The 15,841-nt window shown below is 37.7% G+C and overlaps 1 protein-coding gene across 2 annotated transcripts in view; it reads right to left on the reverse strand.

Moving 5' to 3' along the window:
• The window catches only part of MDFIC (MyoD family inhibitor domain containing), a 129,596-nt gene that overhangs the window by 47,217 nt on the left and 66,538 nt on the right, over positions 1–15,841 (reverse strand). For both annotated transcript variants that reach the window (XM_072652983.1, XM_072652984.1), the window contains exon 4: positions 8,540–8,815. In XM_072652983.1, the coding sequence (XP_072509084.1) occupies positions 8,540–8,815 (276 nt within the window). The remainder of the gene's footprint in view (positions 1–8,539; positions 8,816–15,841) is intronic.

Below are 15,841 nucleotides of genomic sequence, written 5' to 3' on the forward strand. Positions count from 1 at the left end.
TCATGGGTAAAAAGCATAGGGTATCAGAAGACTAGAAAGGCAGAAAAAGATTCTGAATGCCAAAAAGAAAATTTTATGTTTAAGGTTGGAGGTGATATGAAGCCAGTGGGTTTATGCAGTGTGGAGTGACTGGATCAGACCTGCACTTTAGGAAGATTATTTTGATGGCTGAATGGAGGATGGGAGTGGGGATAGACCTGAGGCAGGCTGAACAACCAGCAGTCTATTGTAATAGCCTAAGTGTGAGGTGATGAGGGCTGGAGGCAGCGTCAAAAGAAAGAAGGGGGAGTGTACAAGGGATGTTAGGAAGGTAAAATCGATACGTCAGGTTGCACCTCATTAGGTAACCAGGGGGAAAGGTCACCATATTAATACCAGACATAATGCCACCCAACTGACATACCTTCAAAACTTCTAAGTTCAAGATATCCACCAGCATTTCACTCTCTCATAAAGGGATTTATAGGCATGAACCACCACACTTTATCTAAAAATGCTTTTAAAAAATTATCTTATGTTATGAATTGTTCAGGTAGGTGGTTCAGTGGATAAAGAGCTAAGCCTGAAGTCTGGGAAGATCTGAGTTCAAATCCAGCCTCAGATATTTACTATATGACCCTGGGCAAGTCACTTAACTCTGCTTGCCTCAGTTTCCTCATCTGTAAAATTATCTGGAAAAGAAAATGGCAAAACATTCTAGTACGTTCATCAAGAAAACCCCAAATGGGAAAACGAAGAGTTGGACATGGTTGAACAACTACAACATGAGTTGTTCATCAATTTCCCTCCACCTGCTTCATACAACTTACTTCCTGTCTGATCTTCCTTAGGTAGAAATCTCGTCATGTAGCTTCTGTGTTTGGGATTCTCCAGGGACTCTGTGTTGTTTACGTAGTAAAATTCACACTTCTTTGGCCGACATTCATGACCTTCCATGATCTGGTGCCATTTACCTTTACAATCTAGCCTTATCTTATTCTTTACCCCCTCCTGAAGTTCCAGATAAACAGGACTGCTCTCTAGTCCCTTAACATCTCCCCTGCTTCTGGGTGGGCTTTTAAGTCTTTACTCAAACACACTTTTTTTTTTTTATTTAACTTTTAACATTCATTTTCACAAAATTTTGGGTTACAAATTTTCTCCCCTTTTATCCCCTCCCCCCCCCAAACCCAAGCATTCTAATTGCCCCTGTGACAAATCTGCTCTTTCTTCTATCATCCCTCTCTGCCCTTGTCTCCGTCTTCTCTTTTGTCCTGTAGGGGCAGATAGCTTTCTTTACCCCTTTACCTATATTTCTTATTTCCTAGTGGTAAGAACATTACAGTTGATCCTAACACTTTGAGTTCCAACTTCTTTACCTCCCTCCCTCTCCACCCCTTCCCTTTGGAAGGCAAGCAATTCAATATAGGCCAAATCTGTGTAGTTTTGCAAATGACTTCCATAATAGTTGTGTTGTATAGGACTAACTATATTTCCCTCCATCCTATCCTGTCCCCCATTACTTCTATTCTCTTTTGATCCTATCCCTCCCCATGAGTGTCGACCTCGAATTGCATTCTCTTCCCCATGCCCTCCCTTCTATCATCCCCCCCACCCTGCTTGTCCCCTTGTCCCCCACTTTCCTGTATTGTGAGATAGGTTTTCCTACCAAAATGAGTGTGCATTTTATTCTTTCCTTTAGTGGAATGTGATGAGAGTAGACTTCATGTTTTTCTCTCACCTCCCCTCTTTATCCCTCCACTAATGAGTCTTTTCCTTGCCTCTTTTATGAGAGATAATTTGCCCCATTCAATTTCTCCCTTTCTCCTCCCAATATATTTCTCTCTCACTGCTTGATTTCATTTTTTTTTTAAGATATGATCCCATCCTCTTCAATTCACTCTGTGCACTCTGTCTCTATGTATGTGTGCGTGTGTGCATGTGTATGTGTGTACTCCCACCCAGTACCCAGATAATGAAATGTTTCAAGAGTTACAAATATTCAACTTCTCCCTTCCTCCTCCCAATATATTTCTCTCTCACTGCTTGATTTCATTTTTTTAAGATATGATCCCATCCTCTTCAATTCACTCTGTGCATTCTGTCTCTATGTGTGTGTGCGTGTGCATGTGCATGTGCATGTGTGTGTGTGTGTGTACTCCCACTCAGTACCCAGATGCTGAAATGTTTCAAGAGTTACAAATATTGTCTTTCCATGTAGGAATGTAAACAGTTCAACTTTAGTAAGTCCCTTATGATTTCTCTTTGCTGTTCACCTTTTCATGGTTCTCTTCATTCTTGTGTTAGAAAGTCAAATTTTCTTTTCAGCTCTGGTCTTTTCATCAAGAAAATTTGAAAATCCTCTATTTCATTGAAAGACCATTTTTTCTCCTGAAGTATTATACTCAGTTTTGCTGGGTAGGTGATTCTTGGTTTTAGTCCTAGTTCCTTTGACTTCTGGAATATCCTATTCCATTCCCTTCGATCCCTTAATGTAGAGGGTGCTAGATCTTGTGTTATCCTGATTGTATTTCCACAATCCTTGAATTGTTTCTTTCTAGCTGCTTGCAATATTTTCTCCTTGACCTGGGAACTCTGGAATTTGGCCACAATGTTCCTAGGAGTTTCTCTTTTTGGATCTCTTTCAGGCGGTGTTCTGTGGATTCCTTGAATATTTATTTTGCCCTCTGGTTCTAGAATCTCAGGGCAGTTTTCCTTGATAATTTCATGGAAGATGATGTCTAGGCTCTTCTTTTGATCATGGCTTTCAGGTAGTCCCAAAATTTTTAAATTGTCTCTCCTGAATCTATTTTCCAGTTCAGTTGTTTTTCCAATGAGATATTTCACATTATCTTCCATTTTTCCATTCTTCTCTCTTTGTTCTGTGATATCATGCTTTCTCGCGAAGTCCTTAGCCTCCATCTGTGCCATTCTAGTTCTGAAAGAACTATTTTCTTCAGTGAGCTTTTGAATCTCCTTTTCCATTTGGCTAATTCTGCTTTTGAAAGCATTCTTCTCCTCATTGGCTTTTTGAACCTCTTTTGCCAATTGAGTTAGGCTAGTTTTCAAGGTGTTAATTTCTTCAACATTTTTTTGGTTCTCCTTTAGAAGGGAGCTGATCTGCTTTTCATGCTTTTCTTTCATCTCTCTCATTTCTCTTCCCAGTTTTTCCTCCACCTCTCCAACTTGATTTTCAAAATTCCTTTTGAGCTCTTCCATGGCCTGAGCCCATTGGGTGGGCTGGGACACAGAAGCCTTGATTTCTGTGTCTTTGCCTGATGGTAAGCATTGTTCTTCCTCATCAGAAAGGGAGGGAGGAAATGTCTGTTCTCCAAGAAAGTAGCCTTCAATAGTCTTATTTCTTTTCCCTTTTCTGGGCATTTTCCCAGCCAGTGACTTGACCTCTGAATATTCTCCTCACCCCCACCTCGCCTCCTGGTCCTCCCAGCCAGTGTTTGGGGTCTGAGATTCAAATGCTGCTTCCAGCCTTAGGGTTTTTGGCGGGGGCAGGGCTGCTATTCAGTGTGAGAATTAAGTTCAGGTGGTCAGGTCAGGGCAGGGCTGCCTCTCAGGCTCAGTTCCCTCAGGGGGTTTATGCACAGACCTTCCACAATGGATCCAGGCTCCCGTCCGCTTGGGGAGCCCCTGTCTGCAGCCGCCTCTCAGCTTCTACCTCCCGGGGGGGCCCGAATCATGGGGGCACCCCACTCCCCTCTCAACCTGCCAAAGAGACTCTCTCACCGACCCCCATCAGCTGTGGGCAAAGGGACTTGTGCGGCCGCTGGAGATCCCGTCCCTGAAGTCTGCTCGGGTCTGTTTCTCTTGGTGCCGTGGCCGCAGCAGGTCTGGGCTGGGCTGGGCTCCGCGTCTGCAGCGCGACAGACCTTTTGCGAGAGGTTTGCAGGTCCCTCTGTGGGTGGGGGGACCCGCATGGCCGCTGGAGATCCCGTCCCTGTAGCCCGCTCGGATCTTTTCCTCACGGTGTCGCGGCCGCTGCAGGGCTGCCCTCAGCTCCCAGTCCTGGCGCCCAGTCCGCAGTGCGAAGGACCCCCCGCGAGAGGTTTGCAGGTCCCTCCAGAACAGAAATCTCCCTCGCTCCAATATTCCGTGGCCTCTGGGTGCAGAATACACCGTGAGTTACTCCCCTGTAGCCGTTCTGTGGGTTGTGGGTTCGGAGCTATGTGTATGTGCGTCTTTCTACTCCGCCATCTTGGCTCCGCCCCCTCAAACACTCTTATGCCTGGAATATTTTCTTCTTCTGTTTTCACCTACTGCGTTACTAGCCACCCTTTAAAGTCCAACTCAAATATCACCTCTTTCAAAAAGCCTTTCCTGATGCCCACTGATAACAATCATTTGCCACGTGAGCCTCATCTAATACTTTGTTTTACACCTCTCTCTCTAAAGAAGTTAACACCCATTATTTTGTATTTGAGAACGTGCCATATCTCCCTACTATAGTCCAATCCCCATAAGAACTAAGCTGGTGCCCAAGCACCAGTTGCTCAGTTCAGTGCTATAGAAGCAAAAGATCAACAATTCTTTTTAAATTTCTTGGTATTATTAATGCTCATGACATTTTATCATGCTTCAATGATTTAGAAAGGCTAGTATATTAATGCATTCCTTATCTAATCCTCAAAATAACCCAATAAAGACAATAAAAGCATTATTATTCCCACTTTGCAGATGAAGAAAATTAGGTCTGAGGCAGATAAGGGATGGCCCAAGATCAAACAGCAGGCAAACAGAATAACTAATACTTAAAACCAAGATTACTGATACCAAGTTCCTTATGCTTTATCACAGCTGACTTCTTTGTTTAACTCACAACATATAATTTAATCCATTTTAAGTGAATATATATGATTTTAATGGGGGGAAGGAGGAAATTTCATTTCAGAAGAAATTGTGAATGCTGTTTTTATTTTTAATCTACCTATACTTTATATTGAAATGACATATTAAGTCTTCTGGTAACTGATGAGACTTAAGGTCCTGAATTGCTTTCCTTTGATGTCCTTTTTTCTCATCTTAAAAAAAAAGAAGGTCCCATTTCTGATACTATTTTATTTTCACATTACCATTTGAAAAAGAAAATCTGAATATTTATGTTTTAAGATTATGTTTAGCAGTGAAAATTAATTTCTTCATCTTTCAAAAACCAATCATTTTGGACTGTGAAGATTGTCATCTTTTTAAATGGTATGCTTGCTGCATGTAATACATGCTCTTCAATTTTAGCAAAGTGCTTCCAAAACTGGTTATTTGCAAAATGGAAATTTTCCTCAGGATAGTAACCATATATATACAATTTATCCATGGACATTTCACAGGCCCTCACAGAAATGTGTAAAAAAAAATTTTTTTGGAAGAGCAAATGGTCTAAATTATATACTTCTGATATCCTTGACTTTGACAAAATCTAATTTACTTTTGTTAAATTGATTTAGAGTTTGTAAAATGTTAGCTATCAGGTCTTAAGAGTAAAATTAATACTGGACTGTGGTAGTAATTTGAGAGTATTTATATATTAGCCTTGCTTCTTCTTCACTAAATATAATAAATGGCCTTCTGAGAAATGGAAAGATATCTCCTTTGCACAGAGTTTGAGGTACAGTTGTACTAACCTATTCAAGGGTAAGACTCTCCAAGGAGAATGTTACGGGGATAGGGGGGAACCAACCTATAAAAATGGCAATAGAGTTACCAAAGAACTAAATTACTTCAAACTAAGAATCAAATCATGGATTAGCCTTAGTTGAAATACACCCATCAAGGACAATGTTTCCTCAGTTTCATTATTCCCCCTGGTACTACTCTGTCAGGAACAGAATGAGGGCACTTATCTCCTCCAAATATGAGCAGAATTTTCTTTGCTTTTGCAAATGAAATGTATCCAATTTGCATTTTTATGGTAATAAGGTCTATTTGATGTCTTTAATCAATCAACAAACTCTTATTAAGTGCTATTTATAGCCCTATTACACACTGTAAACACTTAAAATATTTTAATAATTTTAAGTAGTCTACCTTTCATAATGAATGCAGATTTTTAAGCTATCATGAAATGCAAAAGAATTAACGAAAAAAATTTTAAGTGACTAGATTAAAAGGAAAAAAAGAGAAAATGAAATGATAGGTGTCATAAATAACCAATATATAGTACTTCTCTTTGACATAGCATGATTTCACCTGATCACCTAGATACTGAGGTCTTCTAAATAAAATTGCATTGCATTCTCAACCCCTCAGAGAGTCAGTTTAGTTAACAGCCTACCTGTGCTTCAGAGATGACCACACATCTTACATGTCAAACTCATTTTAAAGTGCCAATCATGTCCCTTCCAATCTAATTAGTTTGGGAAGTAATGTCACTGACCTAGAACTATGCAGACAGCTTATTATCATATCATTTGATCAACCTAACATTTTAACTCAGTTAAATTTAGAACACCAGTAAGCAAGGTATAATATAGTTTCTTCCAATTCATTACTGGTAATTCTCAACACAATTTCCTATTTGTGAGTAAAACCCATCTTGACAAATGAAGAGTGCTCAGCTTTCTACAGGCATAATACAGGAAGTAATTATTTAGGTTTTAATAGAAGTTGAAAAAGAAAGTTAGAGAAAATGAGTAGATAGCCAATATAATTTGATATAGACACGAAACTAAAAAAGTGCCAAGCAGTACAGGAAGAGGAAGGCCTAAGAGACAAAGGTGTAAATACTAGAGAAGGATACATATAAGCAAAAATTCATATAGGCTGTAGTAAAAAAAAAAAAAAAAAAAAAAGATAGACTTTTGTAGGTAAAACAACAAATATTTCAAAAGTAGCTATACTAGTAAAAAGAGACTATTTTGTTATCTAATACTATTTATGACTCATCAAGGATTTTTAAATTAAATCCTACTGTTAAATCTACAGAATCTCAGGGTTGGAAGGGAAGTCAGAAGTCATCTAGTATAACTTGTACCTGTAGCCAACATTATCCAATTACCACCATTTCCAACAAATAATTAAACAGCATCCACTTCAAGACCTCTAGTGATAGGGAGTCTTCTGTGGCAGCCCCTATTTCTGGATAATTTCAAGTGTTATAAAATTTTTCCCTTATAGCCAACCTAAATCTGCTTCTCTGCCAATGTGTCCTCATTTTTTGGAGTTCTGCTCTCTGAGGCCAAGCACAGGCAGTCTAATTCCCTTCCACATAGCAGCTTTTGAAATACTTGGAGACAGCTATCATGTTCCCAGGTCTTCTTCTCCAGCTAACTCTCCCTAGTACCTTTAGCTAGGAACTTTGGACCTGCTACAAGATTAGGGCAAGCATAGCTGCAACAAGAAGGAAGTCAGCAGGGATGAACAAGAATTAGGATTATCTGAACTCAATAGGTGATAATAAAGTCTATTGACCATGGCAATGGAAATGAAAGATTAGGGGAATATTTGGAAAGTATAATGCATCTGAGTGGGAATTACCAGAGGTATTCTAGCAGACAACATACAATTAGTAAACTTAATGGTAAAGTGTATATAAATATATACATAGATGAAGTTTGGTGCAGTGAATAGAGAATTGGCTTCAAAGTCAAGAAGACCAGGCTTCAAAACCCATCTGTGACACATATGTGACACTAACCCTAGGAAATCACTTAACCTCCAAGTTTTCTAGTTAATTGTCCAAGACTCTACATTGCATAGTAGATACCGAGCTGCTTTCGTAAGGGGAAGTGATTCTTTCCTATACCAAAAAAATCACAGATCTATTTCCTGTCTCTATGATATACAGACATAGATACACGCACACATACAAACACACATATTATTCAAATTATGTATACATTAAATTATATATTCTATTAATATAAACTATTATTTATTATACATTATATAATTTATAAATTTATATTTATGTGCTATATATAATATATTTGTATTATTATATCTTATATAATTATGATTTGTTATGTAATATATGTTGTTATTATATTTTATATATAAATATATACATTTAATACACAGACATATTACTTAATATATGTCTGTGTATTAATGACAGTGATAGTAAGAGTAATAGGAATCATTTATATAGGGTGTACTAAAAGACAGTGTAATTTAAGATTTCAAGTTTTAGGCTATTAAAGTTTTAGACTGTGCAGTTACTCTTCACTTTGCGAATTTACCTTTAGAGATGACAAAAGCTTAAATCTAAGTAATAAGTCAGTTGTCACTTCGTTAAAACATTTAATGATTTCCTTTGGGGAAATTATTTTGTGTTTTGTCCTAATTTCTATTTTTCTCTGAAAAATAAATAAAATCATAGGAGCATGGGCAGAGGAATCAGAACAATTGAGGTCTGTCCCTGGCTTTGACATTAACTTTTATACTTCACTTTAGGTGAAAAATGAGTAACTAGACCAGATCATCTCAAGGTTTTTTCCTGACAGAATTCTATGATGACTTTAGTTATGTTTAATTGATTTTACTGCTATTAGTAAGAATGAATTGGAATTAGTTTCAAAATTTAAAAAAAAAATGTGCACAGAACTTAGCTTACCTTCAGGTGATGAGCCTGGTTTTTGAGAAAAGACAGCGCTTACTTTACTCTTCTTGCTCATATCACTGTTTACAGACAAGCTGGACTGAATTTTTTTATGCATTTTTTGTGAAACAGGTGCAGAAAGTTTTCTGTTATCTATAGATACATGTCTAACCCCATTGTGGATTCCATTTCCATTTCTCAGATTTGTATGACCATTCTTTATCTTGCCCATTTCTTCCTCACTTTGTTCCTGTGCTGAAGTCTGGGGCTCAGGCAAGCGTTGAGGTTGTGCTAAAATGAAGAAAAAAGGAAAATTTTAATGTGGCAGAAGTCTAAGGTTAGGAAACAAAGTTTGGATTTTGCCAGTCCTTTACTTGAAAATTAGGAACTTAACAAATATCTCTTGATTGACTGACTTGTAAGGCTGCCAAATATGACATTCAGGATAGAACTAGGGGTAACAGAACAATTTTTAGGATCATATTGAAACTGAATTTTTGATAATGGGAAGTTGTCAACCACGGAACTGTATTTTAAGATAAGTCATGGAAGAAATAATCTAGGTCTTAAAAATGAGATAACATACTTTAAAATATACTATTGGAAAAATTTATGTGCTGGACCTGGGGAATGAAAAAGATTATCTCATATTTTCCCTCTTTAAATTCTCTATTTTCATGCTAGTAACCATGTATAAGAAAGTAGAATGTAAGCTCCTTGAAGGTAGGTTCCATTGTTGTTGTTTTTTTACTCCATATCCCCACTGTCTAGCAGCTAAGTGGTACAATGGATAGAGCATATCAGATACTTACTAGCTCTGTGATCCTGGGGAAGTCACTTAACCCTTTTTGCCCCACTCTCATCTGTAAAATGAGCTGGAGAAGGAAATGGCAACCACTTCAATATCTCTGTCAAGAAAACCCCAAATGGGATCACAATAAAGTGACTGAACAAGATGGACTTAATAAATTCTTGTTGAATTGAATTTAATTGAGGGAGCATATGATGGCTAAATGTGGAGTCAGGTTTAAATCCTGCCTGTTATTTATAATATTATATGTTATTATGCCATTATTATATAAATATTATTATATTGTGATGGGTAAAATACTTAACCCTCAATTTCCTCATTTGTAAACTAAGGAAATAGCACTACTAAGTCATTCAAAAGGTCCCTTCTATCTTGACAAAATATAATATCCATTCCTACTGAAAACACTGGAGAGCTTAGGAATAAATGGAGCCTTCCTTAAAATAAGTAGCATCTACCTAAAACCAAGTATTATATGTAATAGCGATAAGCTAGATGTATTCCTAGTAAGACTGGGGGTGAAACAAGGTTATCCATTATCATCAGTTATTCAATTTGATACTAGAAATGTTAGCCTTAGCAATAAGACAAGAAAAAGAAATAGAAGGAATTAGAAAAGACAAAGAAGAAACTAAGTTATCACTCTTTATAGACAATATGATGATACACTTGGAGAATCCTAGAGTCAAGTAAAAAACTATTTGAAATAATAAACAACTTTAGCAAAGTTGCAAGATACAAAATAAACCCACATAAATCATCTGCATTTCTATATATTACTAACAAAGCCCAGCATCAAGAAATAGAAAGATAAATCCCATTTAAAGTTACTGTAGACACTATAAAATACTTGGGAGTCTACCTGCCAAAACAAACCTAGGGAACATATGAACAAAATTACAATACACTTCTCGCACAAATAAAGTCAGATCTAAATAACTGGAAAAATATCAGCTGCTCAATAAAAATGACAATTCTACTTAAATTAATTTACTTATTCAGTGCCATACCAATCAGACTACCAAAAAACTATTTTATAGAGCTAAAAAAACATATCAGAATTCATCTGGAAGAACAAAAGGTCCAGAATATCAAGGGAAGTAATGAAAATAAATGCTAGGGAAGGTGGCCCAGCCATGCCAGATCTTAGATTGTATAAGAAAGCAGTAATCATCAAAACCACTTGGTATTGACTAAGAAATAGAGGGGTAGATCAGTGGAATAGGTTGGGTACACATGACATAGTAGTCAGTGACTATAGCAGTATACTGTTTGTAAACACAAACACTCCAGCTTCTGGAATAAGAACTCATTGTTTGACAAAAACTGTTGGGAAAACTGGAAAATAGTGTGGCAGAAACTAGGCATAGACCAAAGCCTGACACCATATACCAGAATAAAGTCCAAATGGGTACATAATTTAGGTATATAAGCTGATACCATAAACAAATTAGGGCATCAAGGAATACTTTATTTGTCAGATTTATGAAAAATGGAAGAATTTATGACCAAACAAGGGATAGAGAATATTATGAAATGCAAAGTGGATTGTTCTGATTATATCAAATTGAAAAGTTTTTGCACAAAGTCAATGTAACTAAGATTAGGAAGGAAGCAGAAAACTGGTAAAGAATTTTTACAACTGTGTCCATGATAAAGGCCTCATTTCTGAAATATATAGAGAACTGAGTCAAATCTACAAGAATAAAAGTCATTCTCCAATTGATAGATGATCATTAGATATGAACAGGCAGTTTTCAGAGGAAGAAATTAAAGCTATCTATAGACAGGAAAAAAGTGCTCTAAATCACTGTTGAGTAGAGAGATGCAAATCAAAACAACTCTGAGGTACCACATCACAGCTATCAGATTGGCTAACATGACAAAACAGGAAGATGATAAATGTTGGAGAAGATGTGGGAGTTTTGGAACACTAATTTATTGTTGGTGGAGCTATGAGTTGATCCAACCATTCTGGAGAGCAATTTGGAAGTATGACCAAAGGGCTATAAAAATATGCATACAACCCAGCAATATCACTTCTAGGGTTGTATCCCAAAGAGATCATTAAAATGGGAAAAGGACTCACATATACAAAAATGGTTATAGTAGCTCTTTTTGTGGTGGCTGAGAACTGGAAATTGTAGGGATGCCCATCAATTGGGGAATGGCTGAACAAATTGTGGTACATGGATGTAATGGAATACCACTGTGCTATAAGAAATGAGGAACAGGTGGACTTCAGAAAAACCTGGAAAGACTTTAAACCGATGCTGAGTGAATTGAGCAGAACCAGGAGAAAACTAGACACAGTAACAGCCACAGTGTGAGAAGACTGTTTCTGATAGACTTAGCCCTTCACAGCAATGACTAAAATATTTCTAAAAGACTCATGATGCAAAATGCTATCCACATCCAGAGAAGAAACTGTGGAACTGGAATGCAGTAAGAAGCAGACTGTTTTCTCTTTTGTTATGTTTGGTTTTAATTTTACTCATGTTTTCTCCAATTCATTTTAATTCTTCTGTGCAACATGACTAATGTGGAAAAGTGTTTAATAAAAATGTGTGTGTAGAGCCCATAGGGAAAAAAACTTTAAAACTCATGGAAGTGATTGTTAAAAATTGAAAACAAACATATAAATTTGGAGGCAAAAAAAAACCCCATAAAAAATAAACCAAAAGGTCCCTTCTAATTATAACTCTATGTTGAAATGATTTCCTTGGAATGCAGAAATTATATCATGTTCCTTTTAAAATTTGGGCAGTCAATTATCATTAGACTGTCAGTTTCTTGAGATCAGAGGTTATGACTTACTTAACATCTTCCTATTTACCCTAACACAGTGTTCTATAACTAATAGATGCTTAATAAATGTTTGTTGAACTCAAAATGTAGAAATTTTCATTTTTTTAAATGGTATGATATAAAATGCAATAACATAGTAATTTACAATAAATTTCATTAAATAATTAGCAGTAATTAGTAGGGATTTACCAGAATTTATTTCAATTCTTCAAGAGTATCTGTGATTTCACTGGTGTAAATTTTCTCAATACCAATGCACTCTGCAATACTTAGGTGTCTCAATGGAAAGACGGTCTTTAAAAGTTTGTTGGGGGATGGAGCCAAGATGATGGAGTAGAAAGATGCATATACTCTAGCTCTTCCCCCACAGCATACAAAACACCTGTAAAAAATGACTCAACAAATTCGAGAGCAACAGAAGTCACAAAACAATAGAGTGAAAGAGGTTTCCAGCCAAAGGTAACCTAGAAGGCCAACAGGAAAGGTCTATCCCACGGGACGCTGAGCTGAGCTGAGCAGAGCCCAGCCCTGTCCATGCTGCACTGGGAGTAACAGGACCTGAGCAGACCTCCAGGGCAGCATTCTCAGCAGGAAGAGTCCCAGATACCTCAACCCACAAGCAACAAAGAAAGCTACAAAGGTCAGTGTGGGAGGGCTTTCCCAGCTGGGCAAGAGGGGAATGGGGTTCCTCCAGCAATAGCCCCAGGTGATGGCAGCCCCAGCAGCCACCTGCAGGCAGCTACAGTGGCTGGGAAGCAACCTGGATCCATTGTCCAGGCAGCTCAGCTTAAAGCTTCTGGTGGTAGGGAACAGCTGATCTAAATGTCAGCCCCAAGTGATGGCCCCACTCTCACCCAAAGCCCAGGGGAACCGTGCAGCTGAATAGAATCTCAGTCTTGAACACTATACCAGAAAGAGGAGGGGCAATAAGACCATCCCCTTGACAAAGGATTCAGAAGTCAAGTAGCCTACAGGGAAAATGCCCAAAAAAGGGGAAAAAATAAGACCATACAAGGTTACTTTCTTGGTGAACAGGTGTCTCCTCTCATCCTTTCAAATGAGGAAGAACAATGTATACTGTCACAGGAAGTCAAGGTCCCTGCCTCCAGGGACTCCAAAGTGAACTTAAAATAGGCTCAGGCAATAGAAGAGCTTGAAAAGCGAGTTAGCAGCTTGCTAAAGGAGAACCAAAAAAATGCTAAGGAAAATAACACCTTTAAAAAGAGGCTAACTCAATTGGAAAAAGAAGTCCAAGAAGTCAATGAGGAGGAAACTTTAAAAAGCAGAATTAGTCAAATCGAGGAGAAGTTTCAAAAGTTCAATGAACAAAATAGTTCTATAAAAGAGAGAATTGAGTTCAGGGAAGCTAATGACTATGACAAAAACCAAGCAGTTAAAAAACAAAACCAAAAGTTTGAAAAAATAGAAGATAATGTGAAACATCTCATTGGAAAAACAACTGACCTGGAAAATAGATCCAGGAGAGACAATTTAAAAATTATGAGACTATCTGAAAGCCATGATCAAAAAAAGAGCCTAGACATTATCTTCCATGAAATTATCAAGGAAAACTATCCTGATATTCTAGAACCAGAGGGCAAAATAAGTATTGAAAGAATCCACCAATCACCTCCTGAAAGATACCCAAAGAGAGAAACTCCTAGGAATATTATGGCCAAATTTCAGAGTTCCCAGGTCAAGGAGAAAATACTGCAAGCAGCTATAAAGGAACAATTCCAATATTGTGGAAATACAATCAGGATAACACAGGACCTGGCAACTTCAACATTAAGGGATGAAAAGACTTGGAATGGGATATTCCATAAGTCAAAGGAACTGGGATTAAAACCAAGAATTACCTACCCAGAAAAACTAAGTATAATACTTCAGGGGAATAAATGGTCATTCAATGATATAGAGGACTTTCAAGCATTCATGATGAAAAGACCAGAACTGAAGAGAAAATTTGACTTTCAAACACAAGAATCAAGAGAAGCATGAAAAGGTAAACAGTAAAGAGAAATCATAAAAGACTTTCTAGAGCTGAACTGTTTACATTCCTACATGGAAAGAAAATATTTGTAACTCTTGAGACTTTTCTCAGTATTTGGGTAGGTGGAAGGATTGTACATACACAGAGAGAGAGAGACAGACAGAGACAGAGAGAGAGAGAGAGAGAGAGAGAGAGAGAGAGAGAGAGAGAGAGAGAGAGAGAGAGAGAGAGAGAGAGAGAGAGAGAATGAGTTCAGGCTATATATTGAATCAGAAGAGATGATATCCACAAAAAAATAAATAAATAAAACAAAAATTAAGGGGTGAAGGAGGAAAATACTGGAAGGAGAAAGAGAGAAATGAATTGGGACTGGATATAACTCATAAAAGAGATATGAAAAATCTTGTTCAATGGAGGAGAAAAGGAAGAAGGGGAGAGGGGGAAGTGAAGCTACTCTCTCTACATATGGCTTAAGGAGAGAATAACATGCTCACTAAATTTGGTATGAAAATCTACCTTACACTACAGGAAAGTAGGGGAGGAGGCTACAAGTGGGGTGAGGGAAATGATAGAAGGCAGGGCAAATGGGAGAAGGGAGTAACCAGAAATAAACACTTTTGGGAAGGGACAAGGTCAAATGACGGGAAAAAAGGGGGGAGACAGAGTAGGATAGAGGGCAACACAGTATTACACAACAGGATTATTAGGGAAGTCTTTTGCAAAACAACACATATTTAGTCTGTATTGAATTGCTTGCCTTCTCAGTAGGGAGGGAGGGAAAGAAGTTGGAATTCAAAGTATTAGAAACGAATGCTGAAAATGATTATTGCATATAACCAGAAAATAAGAAACACAGGTAATGGGGTATAGAAATTTATCTTGCCCTACAAGAAAAGAGAGAAGATAGGGATAAGGGAAGGGTGGGGTGTGATAGAAGGGAGGGTACATTGAGGGAAGGGCTAATCAGAATGCAAGGTATTAGGGGGTAGGGAGGGGAGAAAAATGAGATGGGGAGAAAAATTGGACAAAGTGATGTAAAAGCAATTAGTATTAAAACAATTGATTCAATTAATTACTGAGACTAAATCAGAGACATCTTTAGTTTGGGGAAAAGAATTTTAATCTAAGTTTCCTAGAGGCAGGTAACCTTGGGTAAAATTTGGCATTGATGGAAAAGTTAAGGTTTTAATGGTAAATTTGATTTTATGATTGTTATTTAATTAGGAACTAGAACATGTATAGAAAAGCATGCAAGCCACTTAAGACTTGCCTCAAAAGACGTTCCCTAGCCAAGGTGAAATTATAGTCATATCTGAAACCTGGTTATTAGAATTTGCTATTTTAAGATGCTATGGGACTATTAACTGACTGTTCTTCTGAGTCTAACTCCAGGTATGGATAGCAACAAAGGTGGTCTGAGCCTCCAATCCATGATGCCAGTAAGCCTGTGAGATGCTGGTATGAGGTGATCTCATCATAGGAAGGGTGGGAGAGCGGCTGTTCAGCCCGGGCTGAGGTAGGATTCTCCTGACTCAATTTTCCCACTGACACCTGGCAGACTTTAAGCCTGACTGAATGCAAGTTGACAATCTACTCCTGCCTGGAATTGACATGAAGTTGGGGAGGTATTGGTTCCCTGCAATGTCCTTACTCTTAAGTGGCAATTTCCTATAGTCAAAAGGTTTGTAAGCTTAATACCAGATGC

This window comes from Notamacropus eugenii, chromosome 3 (assembly GCF_028372415.1).
Source record: "Notamacropus eugenii isolate mMacEug1 chromosome 3, mMacEug1.pri_v2, whole genome shotgun sequence".
NCBI lineage: Eukaryota > Metazoa > Chordata > Mammalia > Diprotodontia > Macropodidae > Notamacropus > Notamacropus eugenii.